The 17,925-nt window shown below is 37.4% G+C and overlaps 1 protein-coding gene across 2 annotated transcripts in view; it reads left to right on the forward strand.

Annotated features, from left to right (window-relative positions):
- The window catches only part of ARAP2 (ArfGAP with RhoGAP domain, ankyrin repeat and PH domain 2), a gene marked incomplete at its 5' end in the record, with an annotated part of 152,210 nt that overhangs the window by 58,680 nt on the left and 75,605 nt on the right, over positions 1–17,925 (forward strand). For both annotated transcript variants that reach the window (XM_084233136.1, XM_084233135.1), the window contains 4 exons: positions 1,409–1,494; positions 2,369–2,551; positions 6,231–6,405; positions 6,853–6,987. In XM_084233136.1, coding sequence (XP_084089262.1) covers positions 1,409–1,494; positions 2,369–2,551; positions 6,231–6,405; positions 6,853–6,987 — 579 coding nt within the window. The remainder of the gene's footprint in view (positions 1–1,408; positions 1,495–2,368; positions 2,552–6,230; positions 6,406–6,852; positions 6,988–17,925) is intronic.

The following is a 17,925-nucleotide window of genomic DNA, read 5'->3' on the forward strand; positions in this document are numbered from 1 at the left end:
CTACACAGCTCACAACATGAAAGTGCATTTTTTCCTATATACCAAATCCTCATGTCAAGCAATACTATCTATTTAACACCTATGCCTAACTTCCAAGAGACCCTCTGAACCATTATACTTCCCTTAAAGTCTGCCAAGTTCCATCAGTTTTATCTTCTCAGGATCTGAAGTCTGATGATATTATTTCTTGCCTTGGCTATAGTAGGAATACCTTCCACCTCTTCCTATGTGCTTTCAAGTTTGACTGTTTTCAGTATTGCTAATAAGTAATCTTTCAAAAGGTAAAAGTTTGCAAATTATTGCCCCCAAACCCAGTGCTTTGTGTTCTGCTTACTTTCATATCAAAACAGGGAGGAAATGTATCTCTTAATGATGATAGAGGAATGAGCTTTTATGCTCATAGGCAAAAATTTCTTAAGATCCAAAAAATAATGTCCGGTGTGCGTTTTTACTTTCTCAATTTAGAAAGAAAGCAACAGACATATGCCTGGATGCCTAACAAAGACTGAATGATGATTTATACATCTCTTTTTATAGTCGATGATAATAGTTTCAGACTCTTATCTTCTTTCAGGTGTAATAGCAGAATAAAAATATACCTCACATTTTAGGTACACATTTATCAGAATTGTGGCTAGTTTTTTTTTTTTTTTTAAGATTTATTTATTCACTCATACAAGAGCTGGGGCACAGGCCAGAGGTGTGGGGGGTGAGAGAATCCACCAGAGACAGAGCAGGGGAACAGAACAGGCAGACTGACCAAAATACACTGCTCAGGGGAGCAGCGGGCACTAAAGGAGGGGTCTACTGTACCATGTGGGTTGCTCCCTGGCTGGCCAGGGATTGAACTCGTGCTGCAGAGGCTGTGGATTGCTTCATTGTGAGGTGCTCTACCCCTTGTGCCACCATAGAGGCCCTAGTTTCTTTTTAAAAGATAATAGTTACCTGTATTCACATATATGGGATTTAAACAGACCCATTATAGAAGGCTTCCAATGACCTATGTTTCCAAATTGTTCCAATTGTCAATTACCAGTGAAGAAAAAAAATACTCATATATACCAATGAACATACACCCGTATATCCATGTAAATGTATGTATACACATGCACACACTCTCTCCCCCATACGCATTTTAAAATGTATGGAATTTTAAAATAAAGTATAAAATTTACTTGTTTTTACTAATACTGAGTAGTGATGAAGATGACTGCTACTCTCTTCATTCTAGTTGGTTATGATTTCTGTATGATTACCACCACTACTCTCAGAACTATTGGATTTAAGAAAAATAGATATTGGTGTGTTTTAAGTTGAAAAGATCTATACATATAGATATACCTTTTTAAAGGTGAATTCACTTATATATAAATTAAAAGAGAAATGCAATTGTCTTTTTTGGCTTCAGGACAACATAGATCTTTAGGACCAAAAGATTCCAAGGTTAGAAGTCTCAAAATGGATGCCAGCATTTGGAGCAATGAACTCATCGAGGTACGTTAAGTGGTATCGTGGAGATTAGTAGAGAAATCAGTAGAGGGAGGAGGCACACAGTGGGTGGCATAAATTACTTCAGGAACTTTTTTGATAAAGTTCTCATATCATAAAAATGGCTTGCAGGTTGCTTGATGGCAATAAATTTTTATTTCAACTTTCTTAGTGTCTCCTAAATGAGATAGTTATTTTAGAAACCAAAGGTACAAGGAGCTTTAATATTGGTAACTGTAATTAAAGTGTTGACATCACTTTATTTTAAGCCATAATTTACATTCTTTTTAACCCAACATGCATAAATTATTAGAAAATGAATGAAAACTGAATTTGGCATAATTTACTATTCTTTATCTTGACCGTGCTCTGTCATTAACTGTGATCATGTCTAACTTTCTGTCTCCTCATTTCCATTTTCTTGTGACAGTACCTTCCTTGACCACCTTAGCCCACCTACTCAACCATTTTAAATGAAACTATGTCAGTGTGAGCTTCAAAAAAATAATGTTTTTTCTACAATTTGTATTATTTGCATTTTCCCTTAGCTAATAATTTACCATTATTAAGAGCAATTAAGCTGTATTTAAACTAGGGATAGTAATTGTTTGCATACTCTTTTATTCTTTTCTTTTTTAGGTACTTTATTATGCATTGCATAGAAGGGACTGTGAACTTTATGGGTTCCATTAGTTTCCTGTGTCCTTCTGGCCCACGGGGCTGATGCACAGACAGGCCCAGGTTGATGTTGTGTGCACACACACACTATCTTTCATGTATTTTTGTATATTTTCCACTGAGGTTATGCTCTAATTTATAGTTTTCTACATATTCAAATGTATTTTATGCACTAATATAATTTATAATTTTTTGACACCAGCTTTTTATCGTCATTGGAAACAAGAGAGCAAATGACTTTTGGGCTGGTAATCTTAAAAAAGATGAAGAATTACAAGTGGATTCACCAGTAGAAAAGAGAAAAAACTTTATCACTCAGAAGTACAAAGAAGGAAGGTTCCGAAAAACCCTTTTGGCATCTCTCACCAAAGAAGAATTAAATAAGGTAACTGATCAAACATAGCAATAGTCATGGCTTTTAATGTGTCCTTAAATATATGCCAAGGATTTTGAAAAGAAGAAATTCTTCTATTTGATAACATTGTTTACTGTTATTTCCTTTTGTGAGATTGTATTAGGGGTTCTTCCATTGTTTCTCTTAAGAATTCATTATCAGTAGTGGATAAACCTTACCTATAACTGAAGTGAAAAGCTAATGTATGGATACTCTTTTATGTTGAGACAGCTTTCCCTGTATTAGGGGCAGCGGGATACTGACCATCATTTCATTGCGCTGTTGAACATCATTTACTCAGTTTTTTTGTTGCAAAGAACATTTTGCTTGATACCATTGACCTGAACTTTCATTTGCCTTTGCTTGAGTGATTACAGATCTGCTTGTGTCTTTTTATGTTGCCCATTTGGATTTTAGTAGAAAAGGATTTGTTACACATCCTGCTCCCCTTTTTTAAATTGGTGCTTTGATTTCTTGTTTTAGGAGGTTTTTCTATGAATAACTATTAAGATATTTACCTGTTGCTTTTATACTTAGAGAATATGTTCTTTCAAGATTTTAAATTATGTGCTGTACTTTTTTTAGCTGTAATTATTGGATAAGTAAGGGTCTCCAGGTAAGTAGAATGCTGAATATTTGGGAAAACAGCTTTTCCAAACTTCCCTAGAAATTATAAGATTTATATAGGTAATTTGCATTTCTGCTTGTTTAGTCCTCTGTACTAGTTCTTTCTTTTTATACACCTTAGGTTTTAGTAAAGAGAGGTCACCATAATTTTAAAGCAATAACACACACAAATGCAGGATTCTGAATAAGTAACTATGTAGGGGAGTCTGGAAGATGGAATATGGGGTGAAAAACCATATCTCTATATAGTCATTGTAAAATATTTAATTTTTCTTTGGATGAACTTTTTTTCATGGTTCTAATTACATTATTAAAATATCTGGCCAATTATAGCATTCATGGAATGATAACAGGATTGTGATTAATTCTGTGCACCAGTGTGCACATAATGAAAAAGTATATAAATAGTAAGTTGTGTATTGGAAGAAGTAATAAGTGTGACTAGAGGACCAGGGCATACATTCTCCCAGGGGGTTCTCTGTTTCTGATGGTGATGGGAATCTTGTCAGTGGGTAAATATTGACATTATCAAATGAAGTCCTGTCTACTACAACCAAAGCATTCCCATGTGCTAAGACATAGGTTTTACATTAATTCCTGGCAATTGCATTCTTCTTAAGAATATTGTAAGGATGTCTATCCATGGGGATTTTCTTTCACATTCAGCTTTACAACATGGTACTTTTTGGGAAGTAACCTAAGTCCTAAGTGTCCAAAGACAAGTGAGTGGATCAGGAAAATTTAGTATACACACAGTGGAATACTACTTAATAATGAAAAAAGATAAACTTTGGCTCTTGTGACATCATGGATGGAACTGGAGGGAATTATGTTAAGCAAAATAAGTCAGAAGGAGAAAGACAAATACCAGGTTTTGTCTCTTCTCTGTGGACTATAGTGAAACAAAGCAAAGGGTCAGGAAGATCAAACCAGCAACAAACCCTGGAAATATGACTATAGAATGGAGTCTACCAGAGGGGAAAGAGGAGAGTGGAAAGTGGGGAACATCTCTGTGGACTGTAGTGAAGGACTGTGAGTGCCTTAGTAGTGTGTGTGATATGGTAACACACATCTGAAAGGTATGGCCCTATACATCTAAATTGTGTTGTTTACAGCATTGTATAAAAACAAATCCCTCATTTAAAAAAATGACACAGTTAATGTCTGAATAAATTTCACAAAAACATTTTATTGAATAGATTTTTTTAAATTGAGATAATACATATATAAAAACATGGTATAAATTTAAAATGTTGATTTGATACATTTACATATTACCATATGATTACCACTGTAGCTTGAACATCTATCACATCATATAGTTATTGTTTCTTTCTTGTTAAGAGAACATTTAGCATCTAGTCTTGTAGCAGTTTTGAAGTATATAATATGCTACTGCTGGAGTAGTGACTATGTTACACATTTGATGTCCAGAACTTCATTTTCCTATTGCAAGTTTGTACCTTTAACAGCATCTCAAATCCTCTTCTCCCTAGCACCAAGTAATCACTGTGCTATTCTTTTTCCATGAAAACCATCTTTTCAGTAGGTGACCCTTCATGGTTGGAACTGTGAATATGGGACTTCTTGGCTATATACTTTGAGCTGCCTATTGGGATAGTTAAGCAACAATTTTCTTGGGTTTATATTAAAGAGGACAAATTAATCAGGGATGCACTAGGTGTACCAGCTTAGGAAATAGGGAATAAATAAGGCTAAAAGTTACATGGACTCAGGATGCCAAAATGGTTTGGAAGCAAATGGAACTCAATTAAGTAAGGAATCAGGAAGCGAATGAGAAGATATATAAAGGTAGCCCATTACTTCAAGCCTCCACCACCCCCCCCAAAAAATCCACCAAAAACCAAAAAATAAAGGGGGCTCCAAAGTTATTTACACTCCATTATTTACACAGGTCAATAATGTTGTTTTCTTTTATCTTGCTGGCTGTTCTTCTCCACCCCCTCTTCTCCTACAAAAGAAAAGATCTCAAAATTACATTCATCTGTCCAATTCCAAGAGCAAAATTATAATTTAAAGATTTTATAGATTCAAAGTAAATACATATATACGTGCACACAACATTCATATGACAAAATGCATATTATATTTAGCTTATTATATTTGACTTTTTTTGAGCATTAACCATTATAATTTGTACATAAGCATACAAATTGTCTTCCAAAGCAAGTATGATAGATTTGAAGGTTTGGGACAACACAGCAACAAAACAGTGAATTGAGGCTTATAGTTCTTGGGTCAAAATTTATTTATTTATTTATTTTTAAAAGATTTATTTTATTTATACCAGAACTGGGATGCAGGCCACATGTGTGGGAGGATTCACCAGAGACAGAGCGGGAAACAGAACAGGCAGACTGACGAAATACACTGCTGAGGGGAGCAGCGGGTGGGATAGGAGAGGTCTGCTCACCATGTGGGTTGCTCCAAGGCCGGCAGGGATCGAACCAGCACTGCACAGGCTGTGGACAGCTTCACAGCGCTGCACCCAATCGCCTGCGCCATCAGGGAGGCCCTCTTGGGTCAAAATTTAAATTCTTACAAAATTTAAATTCTTTTAAATTCTTACAAATTTAAATTCTTACACGTTTGTGACTATTGTTTAATTCAAGTTATAAGTTTTTTTTTTCTTTATTTGTTTGTTTGTTTGTTTTGTTTATACATGCACTGGGTACAGTCAGAAGCGCGGGAGGGTGAGAGAATTCACCAGAGCCAGAGCGGGGAGCAGAGCAGGCAGAAGGACCGAAGTACACTGCTGAGGGGAGCAGTGGGCGGCAGGAGAGGTCTGCGCGCCATGTGGGACTCTCCTCCGGTGGCCGGGAAGCAGCCGGGGATCGAACCGGTGCCGCAGAGGCCGCAGGCAGCTTCGCAACCCAGCACTCAACCGCTGCGCCACCGGGGAGGCCCATAAGTTTTCTTAATTAAAAAGGAACACCCACTTTTTATGAGTCATCAGAATTTCATGTTAATCTTTAGAATCAGATTTTGTCTCTTATAAGGTATGTTTTCTCTGAATGACCAGGCTCTGTGTGCTGCTGTAGTGAAACCAGATGTTCTGGAAACAATGGCTTTGCTGTTCAGTGGAGCAGATGTCATGTGTGCAACTGGAGACCCCTTGCACAGCACCCCCTACCTGCTGGCCAAGAAGGCTGGGCAGAGTCTGCAAATGGAATTTCTCTACCATAACAAATTCTCAGGTTAGTTCCTATCTCTGCATTTGCCTAGTCTCTTCTGCTATAGCCCTAAAATAACTAAAGCACAAGTATATTGAATGCTCAAAAAAGAAAACTTGTCAGTGTGAAGAAAGTTGTAATTTCCAAAAGGATGCACCAAACTTTACTTGGAGAAAAAGTTCAGGAAATAAAGCTTTTATGTTTCTTTAATCTTCTAAATGGAAGATTAAAGTAGTTAATCCCACATAATCACTTTCACCAAGTTAAATCTGATTTTCATATGTGAATAATAAACACAACTTAAGTACTTATTTGCAAATTTATGCAAAATAAAAATCAGGACCTCTGTATATTCTGTTGTAAATTAGAACTGCTTTTTCTTTTATCCTAAAACTCACCTATATATTCATAAGCAGAGGAAAATTATTTGCCTTTCAGATATCAAGTGTACTATTTCTGTAATTTTTCTAGATTTCCCTCAGCATGACATTCATTCTGAAGCTGGGTTAAATCAAGAATCCTCCCAGTCCATGTTCCTCTGTGACTTTTTGTATCAGGCACCTTCTGCTGCTTCTAAACTGTCTTCGGAGAAAAAAGTGCTGGAAGGTATCATTTCTGCTTCTTTTAGATTTTGTTATCTGATAAAACTTTATTTCATTATCAACACAATTAGGTTTAAATTTTGATTTTTCCCCTTTAAGATGTTAGATTTGATCTTGCAGGAGAGAAATATTTTTTGAGTATTTAGAAGTGCTTCCAGGCACAGATATTGTTTCATGTTCTGCAGCAGGGATTTACCACTGGGTTAGAATGCAGAGTGAATTCTCAACAGATTTCACTGATGTCTACCTTAGGGCCAACCAATTCTGTTTCAGGATTTAATGGTTTTTCCAAAGACATGTGAGATTCAGTCCCTTCCCTTAGGGACATACACCCTAACTGGAGAGATAAAATAGATACATGTCAACACATAGGAAGAACTGACAAATTTTCAATTACATATCCTTTCAGCAAACTAAGTGATAGTAAATAGTGCAATTTGTTCTGATTATGAGAGTGTGTGTGTGTGTGTGTAAGCAAAATGAATCATAAGCATACTTTTATACAAATGATCTGAAATAATCCAGTTTTATAACATAGTGTAGGTGTGGGGAATTATCTGAGCAGTCACAGTAGGTATTTATCCATCTCTCCATCCGCTCCTGTGCAGGCATTGCTGGGCATTAAGAATACAAAAATGAGTAAGACCCAGGCCTAATGCTCTTGTTGCATACATTCCAACTAATTTGAGAACCATAGGCAGGAAAAAATTTAATGAAATCTGTCTTAATGGAACAAAGAGAATCTAAGACAGTGAGTTATAGAGACCAATTGATGGTGTTAGAGGCTCAGGAGCCTAGTATTAATTCCCTAGGAGATCTAATCCGGTTCCATTACTTGATCAAAAGAACTGTAGGATGATCAACTCACTTTCGATGGTTAATCCTGATCCTTGTACGTTTTAACTGACTCAGTAAAAATGCTTTATTTGCAACAGAAATTTGATGGCTAATCAGAATTTTGAGATTAACTATATACTTTATTAGATTTTCTGGAAAATGATTGCTGTCCTGTAGTGAGCATGTACTATGTGTGAGATACTGCATTAGGTACTTCACATGCATTAGTTATAATCCTCATAAAAACTCTGCTCAATAGTTCACATCCTGCTGATTTTCACATGGAACATGGAGTTACTCAGCATGAAGCAGAGTTTTACACCTGATTTGTGTGATAATTGGTATTCTAGCACTTCGGTCTTGGTCAAAGTATGATAGCCTGTTGACTGTAGGATGACAGAGCATTATCCTTTGAATTTATTTGTTTTCGGTTCTTGCAGCAGCTGGATTTTAATTTCTTTCTTGACTTAACCTGACCAATAATAAATTTTACAGAGTTTTTCCTCATCTTCTATTGGTCCTGTTATTTAAGTCTTAGTCAAAAGTTGACTAATAAGAAGGAGGGGAAGTAGTCCCTGAATATACTGTGAATGTTCTGTAACATTTTATTAAAATAATTGAATAATAAGACAATTAGCATATTTGTAAATGGATTTCTTCTAAATAGTGGATCTCAGATCCACCTTTTAAGACTACATATACAGAGGTGAAATAAAGACTTTGAAACACAAGACTTATCTGCTAAGATGTCTCAGTATATCATAATCCCTCTATAGGCTGAAAATAAGCCTTTATTTACTTTTCAGAAATTGTGATTATAATTTTTATAGACTTACCAGCTCATCTTAATATTTCCTTGTGATAGATTGTTTTTCTTAATCACTTGAAGACTGAATTGATGTTTTAAACTTGTAACTAAATCATTCTTTTATCTTCTATAAGCTAATTGTGGAGATACCTATATATATGTATTTCAAAAACAGAAACTGTACTTAAAAAACAGAAACTGGTATATTTCATACCTAATTTTAGGTTTTTCTCATTTCTGAAACATTTTAAGTAAAATGAAATGGAGTTTTAATACTTTGTGGCACAACAGAAATAATTTCATTGGAAAATTTCTCTTGGCAAAGTATTCTTTGATGGTCTTCATTTCTTACATCCAGTGTATCAGCAAATTCTATTATTTTTAAACTCAAAATAGACCTTGATTCTTTCTCTCTCCACTGATACCATCTTAGCTTCAGCCACCATCATGTCCTGCCCAGACTGCAGTACTCCTTGTCTACTGACAGTTGCCTTAGCTTTTCTTCAAGCCATGCTTGGAAAAAGCAGACAGTGACTTCAAGAGTCAAAGCAAACAAACAAAAATAAACCCTTTGATTCTGACAACAGAGCAGTAGTTACTGGAGGGGGAGGGAGCTGGGGTTGCGGAAGGGTACCATGACAAGAGAGGGAAATTGGAGGGTGTGCATGGAAGTGGCGTCTCTGCTGGTGTTCATGGTGTGGTGCATGTGGACAGGAAGCTGCACACCTGAAAGTCATACACTGATAAGCCAGTGTTACCTCAATTAAAAAATAATTAGAATTGTAAATAAGATCATATATTTACTTTGCTCAAGTACATCCAGCAGTCTCCTTTTCCAGAATATAGTCCTATTCTTTAGTAGGACCTAAAAGACCTTTACTTGCCTCCTCCCGCTTCATCTCATGTCATTTCTCTCTAGTTCATATGCCCGATAACATGGCTTTCCTCTCTGATCCTGGAATGTGCCACTTTCTTGTCAGCATCTTCTGAATCTTTGCAATTGTTGTTCCCTCTGCAAGGGGACACTTGCCCCAGAATGGCTTCTTCTCATCTTTCAGGGATCAATTCAGTGTTGCTCTCGCTGCCAGCTCTGCTCTTTCATGGGATGCTTTTTATTTCCATCAGAACATTCGTTGTCTGAGGATGGCTCCCTCCCTTGTTGATTTTTTTTCTCCCTCTGGAGTGAAAGCTCCGTGAGACAGATATGTTCAGGTTTATTTAGGAATATCAAACCCTAAAACTGTGTGAATACCCATTAACCACATGATAAATATTTGTTGAATAAATGACCATTATTCTAATCACTTTACCACCAGTGTGAAAGTACAGTGACTTGTTAGGATTTTTTTGATCCTCAAATAAAAATAGATCATTGTGGGCACAACACATATTTTGTTCCTGAAAGAAACAACTTTAAAAATGAAGAAGAAAAAGTCAAACTACTAAGCAGCATTAAGTTCTGGGTTTGTTTCTGTGTTTCTTCTCTTCCCTCTCAAGATTCTGCAGTGGTGTACTCGTATTGAACAGCACTAGCTTTATGGAAGAAATGAATTATTTGAAAAGATTTAGAGATTAAAGTGCGGTTGTCACTTTTACCTTTGAACTGCTAGCACCTGGAACTCTGTGCTCTATCAGTCCCTGTCAGGACGGCCATAGAGCAAAATGATTAAAAACGGAGAAAAAAGTCAGGGAATGAAGTGCATGCAGTCCTTCAGAGAGTTACAGAGGCTGCAAATTGCCAGTTCAGGTTTTCAGGATTTGAAGTTCTTCTTGCCTCTGGTTATGAAGACTGATCTGTATTTTTCTTTCTCTCTCTTTTTTTTCCTTCTCAATTTAGTGCTCACAAAAGAGAGATTGATAGCTCTTGTTAAACCTAAGTACAGAGCTGAATAATAGCATCCTGGTTTTGTTTTCTGTTTTTGTTCCCTAAACTGTATTTTTTCCCCTTGGTATCTTACTATGATTTGTTGACACAGTGTTTGGTTTTAAAAAAAGAAAGTTGTTGATATGATTTACTGGAAATCCTTATCATCTGCTATATTTAATTCCATAGATTAATACTGAGGAATTTTGAAGATCTTTGTTTCTATAAACAGCGTGTATGCCTTAAAAGTATTCTTTCAAATATAGGGGAACTAAGTAAGACATTAAGGGAAAAAATAATAACAATACAAAACACAACAAAATGAAAACAAACAGACAATTATAAACCAGAGACATCCTGCAGGGAGGAGGAGGGAGAGGGATCTGAGAGAGGGACTGAGGTGATGGTGCACAGGTGCATTGGTGGAAGAAACTCCATGAGGACTACACCTGAGGGTGGAAAAAAGCAAACATGTTTAGAAATGAACAGTGGTGTAAAAAAAAAAAATATATATATATATATATATATATAAATTCAAAAAATATTCCTCCAAGTGTAAACCACTCTTACTTTCAATAAAAAGAATTCCTAGTTCGTATTCCTATCAGTGGATACTGAAATTCTTTTATTTTTTAAGGTTTTTTTTTATTTATCCACACAAGAACTGGGGTACAGGCCAGAGGTGTGGGGGTGAGAGGATTTACCAGAGACAGAGTGGGGAACAGAACAGGCAGACTGACTGAAATACACTGTTGAGGGGAGCAGTGGGTGAGACAGGAGAGGTCTGCTGCACCATGTGGATAGCTCCCTGGCCGGGGATCAAACTCATGCTGCAGTGGCTGTGGACCACTTCATAGGTTGCATCTGAACTCCTTGCATCACCAGGGAGGCCCAGATACTGAAATTCTTAATCAGGAAACAGCTTCATGGTTTCAGAAAATAATAGCTTTCACTAGATCAGATTTTATATACATATTATTAGAAGGTATGTTACTTGCTCTACCCCAGTACATTTTAAAATGGGCATCCACACTTCACATGCATAAGAGACACAGAGATATAGTAGGAGCGTGATGAAGAGGGCAGCTTCTGGACCTTAGCTGCCTGGGTTCTACCACTAGCTCTGATGCTAAGAATTTATGTGACCCTGTGAAAGTCAGTCAAGCATTTCGTGCCTATGGACAGGATACAAGGGACACAAGGGAGTCCTAAGGATTCAGTGAGTTAAACCATATAAAATGTATAGAGTAGTGTGTGACCATACATATGACGAGGAGGGAGAGAAGAGAGGCAGAGGGACTGTCTGAGTACACAGCTATTCCTGGTTTCTAGTTAGCCTTTGAGCTTAGGTATATTCTATAGGCTGTAGCTGAATACCAGAGTACCCAACTATAGCATCCGTAGCTTTTCATAGTGGTATTTTAATAGGTCACCTCTGCAATCCTTTGCCTGTTCTTGAGTAAATTTCAGTAATGTTTTTCTTCCCTGGTGTAAACATCAAGATTGAATAGAAAACATGAACGGCCCTTCTGTCTTTTATAACCACAGTGCGCAGAAGTTCTTATGTGTTAAAACAGCTGCATCCTGAGTTACTCATCCTGTGGCCACACTTTTGTATCTTATGATGTCTTTTGGTGACTGATTAAGAGTAAGATTTCTTCTGTATCAGATAGGGTGGCACAGAGGACATTGACATTTCTCAAAGTGAGAAGTCTGAATTGGGCTAAGTAGATCAGTGCATCCTAACAGAATTTTGTTAAAGCTTTTCATTACTTCCCAAGTGAATAGGAATGTCAAGATTTCCTATCAGAGCTTTGCTGGTATCACTTCTCAAAGGTAATTCTGTGCCTACGTTATCTGACCTCTCACCCATTTCACTTATGAACATGAAGCTAATCAGGGGTTATAATAGTGATGGCGCTTCAGGACTAAATTGCATCAGCCTGATAGATCTAACTTAAAATGACTTTGTATTCCCTTTTTAAAGAGATCTATCATTTGTTCCCCATTAGAATTTACATAATTAGATTCCACACTCACATTTACTTTATCATTCATCTGGCACGTTTCATTTAAGACCTTCCAGTAAGTCCCATTTGTCGATAGAGAAAGGTACAAACTCCTGGTGGTCACCTGTTATGGGAGACCTGAGGCCTGGCCTCTGCCATGAGCCTGCAGTCTTGTTTCTTTTTCCTGATCCTGCATAATCTGATTCTCTGGCCATGTGGGTTTATGGCAGTTTCCCTTTCTGTGACTTTCACCAGTGTTTTTCCACCATTAGTGAATGGTTTTGCTCATAGAGCATTTTTGCTGCTTTGGAAACATGCCTTTCATTCAGTCAGAAGTGATTATTTCAAAATCTCTGTCTGTGAAGTGGCTTCCTTTCATGAAGGATTGCATCCCTTCGAGGGACCTTTTGATTGCCTTATTCCAAACATATCTCCTGTTAAATTGGGTTATATCCTGCCTGAGGACAGGGATGGGTTCCTCACCTGTGCCAGTGATGATCTACCGAATAAGTGTGCATTTTCTCCTCCTCTTCCTTTTTCTTTATGAAATCAGTCATGTGAGTATATTGTTTTGATAATATCTTATAAATCCCATTGATTAGTATTTTGATTTCTCCTCTTATATTTGAAAAATTTGCAATAAATATTCATCTACAATGTACGGCCTGCAATGACTTTTATTTAACTGTGCAGAGTATATACTGTGACTCAGGTTATAAAGGTCCTGCAACAATGTATCGCTGTCCAGTAGGAATTGATTGGGTTTCTGTTAGCTTTCAGTTCCAGTACACATAAAGAATAATTTGTGGTGTTTTCTTCTGCCAGTTACAATTTGGCCTTCATTTGGCAATCCATTTCTCAATACAGTGATGCTAGAGCTCTCTGGGTTTCTTTTTTTTTTTTTTTAAGATTTATTTTATTTATTTATACAAGCACTGGGTACAGTCAGAAGCACGGGAGGGTGAAAGAATTCACCAGAGCCAGAGCGGGGAGCAGAGCAGGCAGAAGGACCGAAGTACACTGCTGAGGGGAGCAGCGGGCGGCAGGAGAGGTCTGCGCGCCATGTGGGACCCTCCTCCGGTGGCCGGGGAGCAGCTGGGGATCGAACCGGCGCTGCAGAGGCAGCGGGCAGCTTCACAACCCAGCATTCAACCGCTGCGCCACCGGGGAGGCCCAGTTTCTACCTAGTTGAGTGTTTCTCCTTCTGATGCTTCTGAGGCTAAACAAATTGTCTTGTTTTCTTTCTTCTACTTCTAACCACCAGCCACTATCATAAAGGGAAATTTAAAGAATAACATTATGTATAGTTTTAGTTAATTTAGTTTCAGATTTACTGAAAAGTTGACATAATCTCTTACTCATATACCCCAAGTATTAGTGTCTTATATTTACTTTCTGTGAATTTGTTTATTATTTTTACACACATGTGTATATGTGTGTATGCATACATTTTTTTCAGAATTAATAATAAGTTGCAGACTCATTGCCTCTTTATTTTTAAATACTTCAGTGTGCATTTCTTAAAAAGAAAATCCTGAAACAGTCACAATATTTTGATCAAAATTAGATCTTCTGACTCATAGATTTTATTCATTAAATCTGAATCTGTCGATCTTGTTTATTAGGTTCACTGTCTATTGCTCTGATGTATATTTTAAATGCACAGTCGAGGGTTTCTTATATAATTTAATTCTTGGCAGTAACTTCCAATGTGATAGTTTGTACAATCTCTTAAGTCCAGAAACAGGATGTTGGGGCATAATTAAAAATTAATTCCCTGTATCTAAGGAAATGGAAAGTTTCAAATAAATTTTCTATCTTTGCATTACTTCTTGAAACATCTAGAGCTTGCTATTCTACCTCACTTATCCAAAGTGATGTTTGGCAAACTATACACTTGGCATTACATCATTAAAATCTATAGAAAATAACAAATCTTTAGAATATAATTTTTGCATTTTAGTGTCTTTCAGTTGATTTTTGTTGTTGTTAATTAGTACAGCTTTTTTTTTTTTACTGGAAATTAAAAAAGAATGAGGCAGATTAATAGCAGATTCTGGCCATGAGAAGGCAGACTTTATAAAGTCCTGGTGTCTGGGTAGCATTCATTCCTTTTGTTTAAACATGTTTGCATTCATATTTTCAGTGCCTGAAGTGCAGTCAAGAAATAAATTTAGAGCATGGGTACTTCTAGTATGTAAAGTAAGGTAAAACCCCATGGAAGACTTAAGTAGTACATGCACATCTGATGTCTGTGCATCATTTTCAAAATTCAGTAGGAGTAAAACAAGCCTGAGCCAAGAGAACCATTTCTGAAATCACACCTTTTTTCGTACCCTGCTGTGTTCCATTATACTACACTTTAGCAAATCGATACTGCATCTTTTGAAATGACCCTTAATTTTATTTTCAGAATTAAAAGTGATAAAACATAGATGACTTTTAGGAAATAGTTCCTGACTTCCATTATTGAGTAGTTAATTGTAGCTGTTAATAACTTTCTTCCCTTTTATCATTTCCATAGTCAGTTGTAATGATGTTTAGCCTAATTTCATTTTTTTCCAGTTATGCACATGGATCTTTGTTTATTTTCATGGCTGTATTGACACAGATGTTATAATAACTTGTATAGTTTACTGTACTTTCCAAAATAATACTGTCATACTGTAGTTGATACATTAGTAGAATACATTTGACTCAGCATATGCATTTAAAATAATGTCAATTGCATGGCTATGCCAGTTTTACAGTTCTATTTAAAAATTGCATTTTAAATTGTTAAATTGAATGAAAATTAATATATAAAATGAGAGTGTGTGTTTGAACAACCACATGTCAAGTCACTTTTCTATATACTTCACAAGAATTACATCATTAGGCTACCACATACCCTGTTAATCCTATGAGTAAAGATGTTTCTCTTACCCTGTTTTAAGATGAGGAACATGGGGGCACAGTATGCTTAAATTCTTTGTTCTCAGTTAGTGATGGAGGTATTATCAGAACCCAGAATCTTTGATTTCTAATTCTACCCTCTTATTATCAACATAGTCCTAAGTGTGCACAGAAAGATACTTAACTCTGCCTGGCAAGAGGAATAGAGGGTGGCAGAAGAGTGTCAGCACAAGTTGTGCTGAAGAGAAACTGGGTTAGCTGGATAGGGTACCATTTAGTTAAGTAGTTTTCTTAACCCAAGATTATGATTTTTAACTTTTCTTTATTCCCTTCTGCTTTTGAGAAAGAAAATCTTCCTTCTTGGTTTAGTTTGGCAAACATTTTTGATTATCATTTGCTTTCACATGCCTCATGCCTTCATTAGAGCTTGTGATATCCTTTCCATATCCTTTCCTTTATTATAGAGGTAATTGATCTATCATTACTGGTTCTCTTTCTTATTACCCATTGGGTCTTCAATATGCTGCAGCCTGGCTTCTTGTATAGCACGGTCTGTGAAGGAGGTAGTTATTTCCTTATAAAGACCAGCAGATACTTTTTTAGCCCTATTTTACTAGTTCTTGGTGCTGTATTTAATAATGGGTACTCTTTCTTTTAGAAATGCTCTTCCCCTTTGCTGTTTTATACACTGTCTTTTCACATTTGCTTTGTTATTTTCATGGATCTCTCTGTATCCACACTCCTAAAAATTTTAAGTTTTCTAAGATTTTATGCTTGGTTACTATATATTTTCAACTACTCTTTGCATCCTGAAGATTTTTATTTATTTATTTATTTATTTATACAAGAACCGGGGTACAGGCCAGATGCACGGGATGGTGAGAAGATTCACCAGAGACAGAGTGGGGAACAGAACAGGCAGACTGACGAAATACACTGCTGAGGGTAGCAGTGGGCATGACAGAAGATGTCTGCTGCACCATGTGGAATTCTCCCTGGCTGGCCGGGATCTAAGCGTTGCTGCAGAAGCTGCTGACAGCTTCACAGTGTGGTGCTCAACCGCCTGCGCTACTGGGGAGGCCCTGCATCCTAAAGACTTTTGAGACCTTTCCCTGATTCCAACATGCAAATCCACAGGGTGATCTACCTAGTAGGTATTTCTGCTTGGATTTCTAGCAGGTATCTCTCATTTAGTATATCTAAAGGGGAACAGGTACATTAAAACTTTCTACTTTAGGGCCTCCATGGTGGCACAAAGGGTTAAACACAGCACTGTGAAGCTATCCACAACTTCTGCAGCATGAATTTGATTCCTGACCAGCCAGGGAGCAACCCACATGGCACAGCAGACCTCTCCTGACTCTCCCGCTATTCCCCTTAGCAGTGTATTTCAGTCATTCTGCCAGTTCTGTTCCCCACTCTGTCTCTGGTGAATCCTCTCACCCCCCCCCCGCCCCTGCACCTATGGCCTGCATAAATAAATAAATTAAAAAAAAACCAAACAAACTCTAGGACCTCCTTGGTGGCGCAAAGGGTTAAGACGCAACCTATGAAGCTAACCGCAGCCACTGCAGCACGAGTTGGATCCCTGGCCAGGGAGCAACCCACATGGCTCAGCAGACCTCTCTTGTCCTGCCTGCTGCTCCCCTCAGCATGTATTTCAGTCAATATGCCTGTTCTGTTCCCCACTCTGTCTCTGGTGTATCCTCTCACTACCCGCACCTCTGGCTTATACCCCAGTTCTTGTACGCATAAATAAATAAATCTTTAAAAAAACACAACTCTATTTCCTTTTAAATACAAATGGGTGTCACTGCCCACCTTCTAATCTAATCAAAGCTAAAAATGATATATCCAATTGTAAGTTCTCTCTGCATCTGATCAATTTGTTTCTCTTCTTACAACTTGAATATGCACATTTATATTTTTCTCTCCCTCATCCATATCTGTCTTTCCTGCCACAACTGTTGTACTTTTGTCCACAATTATCTCTCAGTAAGACTGTCAACAGAGTCCTGTTATCCTGCCTCTGCCCCCACTTTCTCAAATTCATCTTTTACAGTAATCAGAGTGTAAAATTCAAATCCGATTATCTGTGTCTCCTGAAACTGTTGACATCTCTCACCATCAACTACAGAGTCAAAGCTCAGGAAACCTTTCTAAAAAGGGCTAGGTAATAATTTGGATTTGCAGACCAGATCATCTCTGCTGAATTCTGCTCTGTTCTTGTAGTTAAAAAGCTGCCACAGGCAATTCATAAATGAATGGGTGTGACTGTTTTAAGAAAACTTTATTTAAATAAAGAAGTGGTGGGGCCTCCCCCATGGCGCAGCCTTTGAGCGATGGGTTGTGAAGCTGCCCACAGCATCTGCAGTGCTGGTTCGATCCCTGGCCGCCAGGGGAGGGTCCCACATGGTGCGACAGACCTCTCCTGCCGCACCCGCTGCTCCCCTCAGCAGTGTATTTCGTCAGTTCTTTTCCCCGCTCTGATTCTGGTGAATTCTTTCAACTTCCCACGCTTATGACTGT

Source organism: Talpa europaea (genome assembly GCF_964194135.1).
Source record: "Talpa europaea genome assembly, chromosome: 5".
In the NCBI taxonomy this organism is placed as follows: Eukaryota; Metazoa; Chordata; class Mammalia; order Eulipotyphla; family Talpidae; genus Talpa; species Talpa europaea.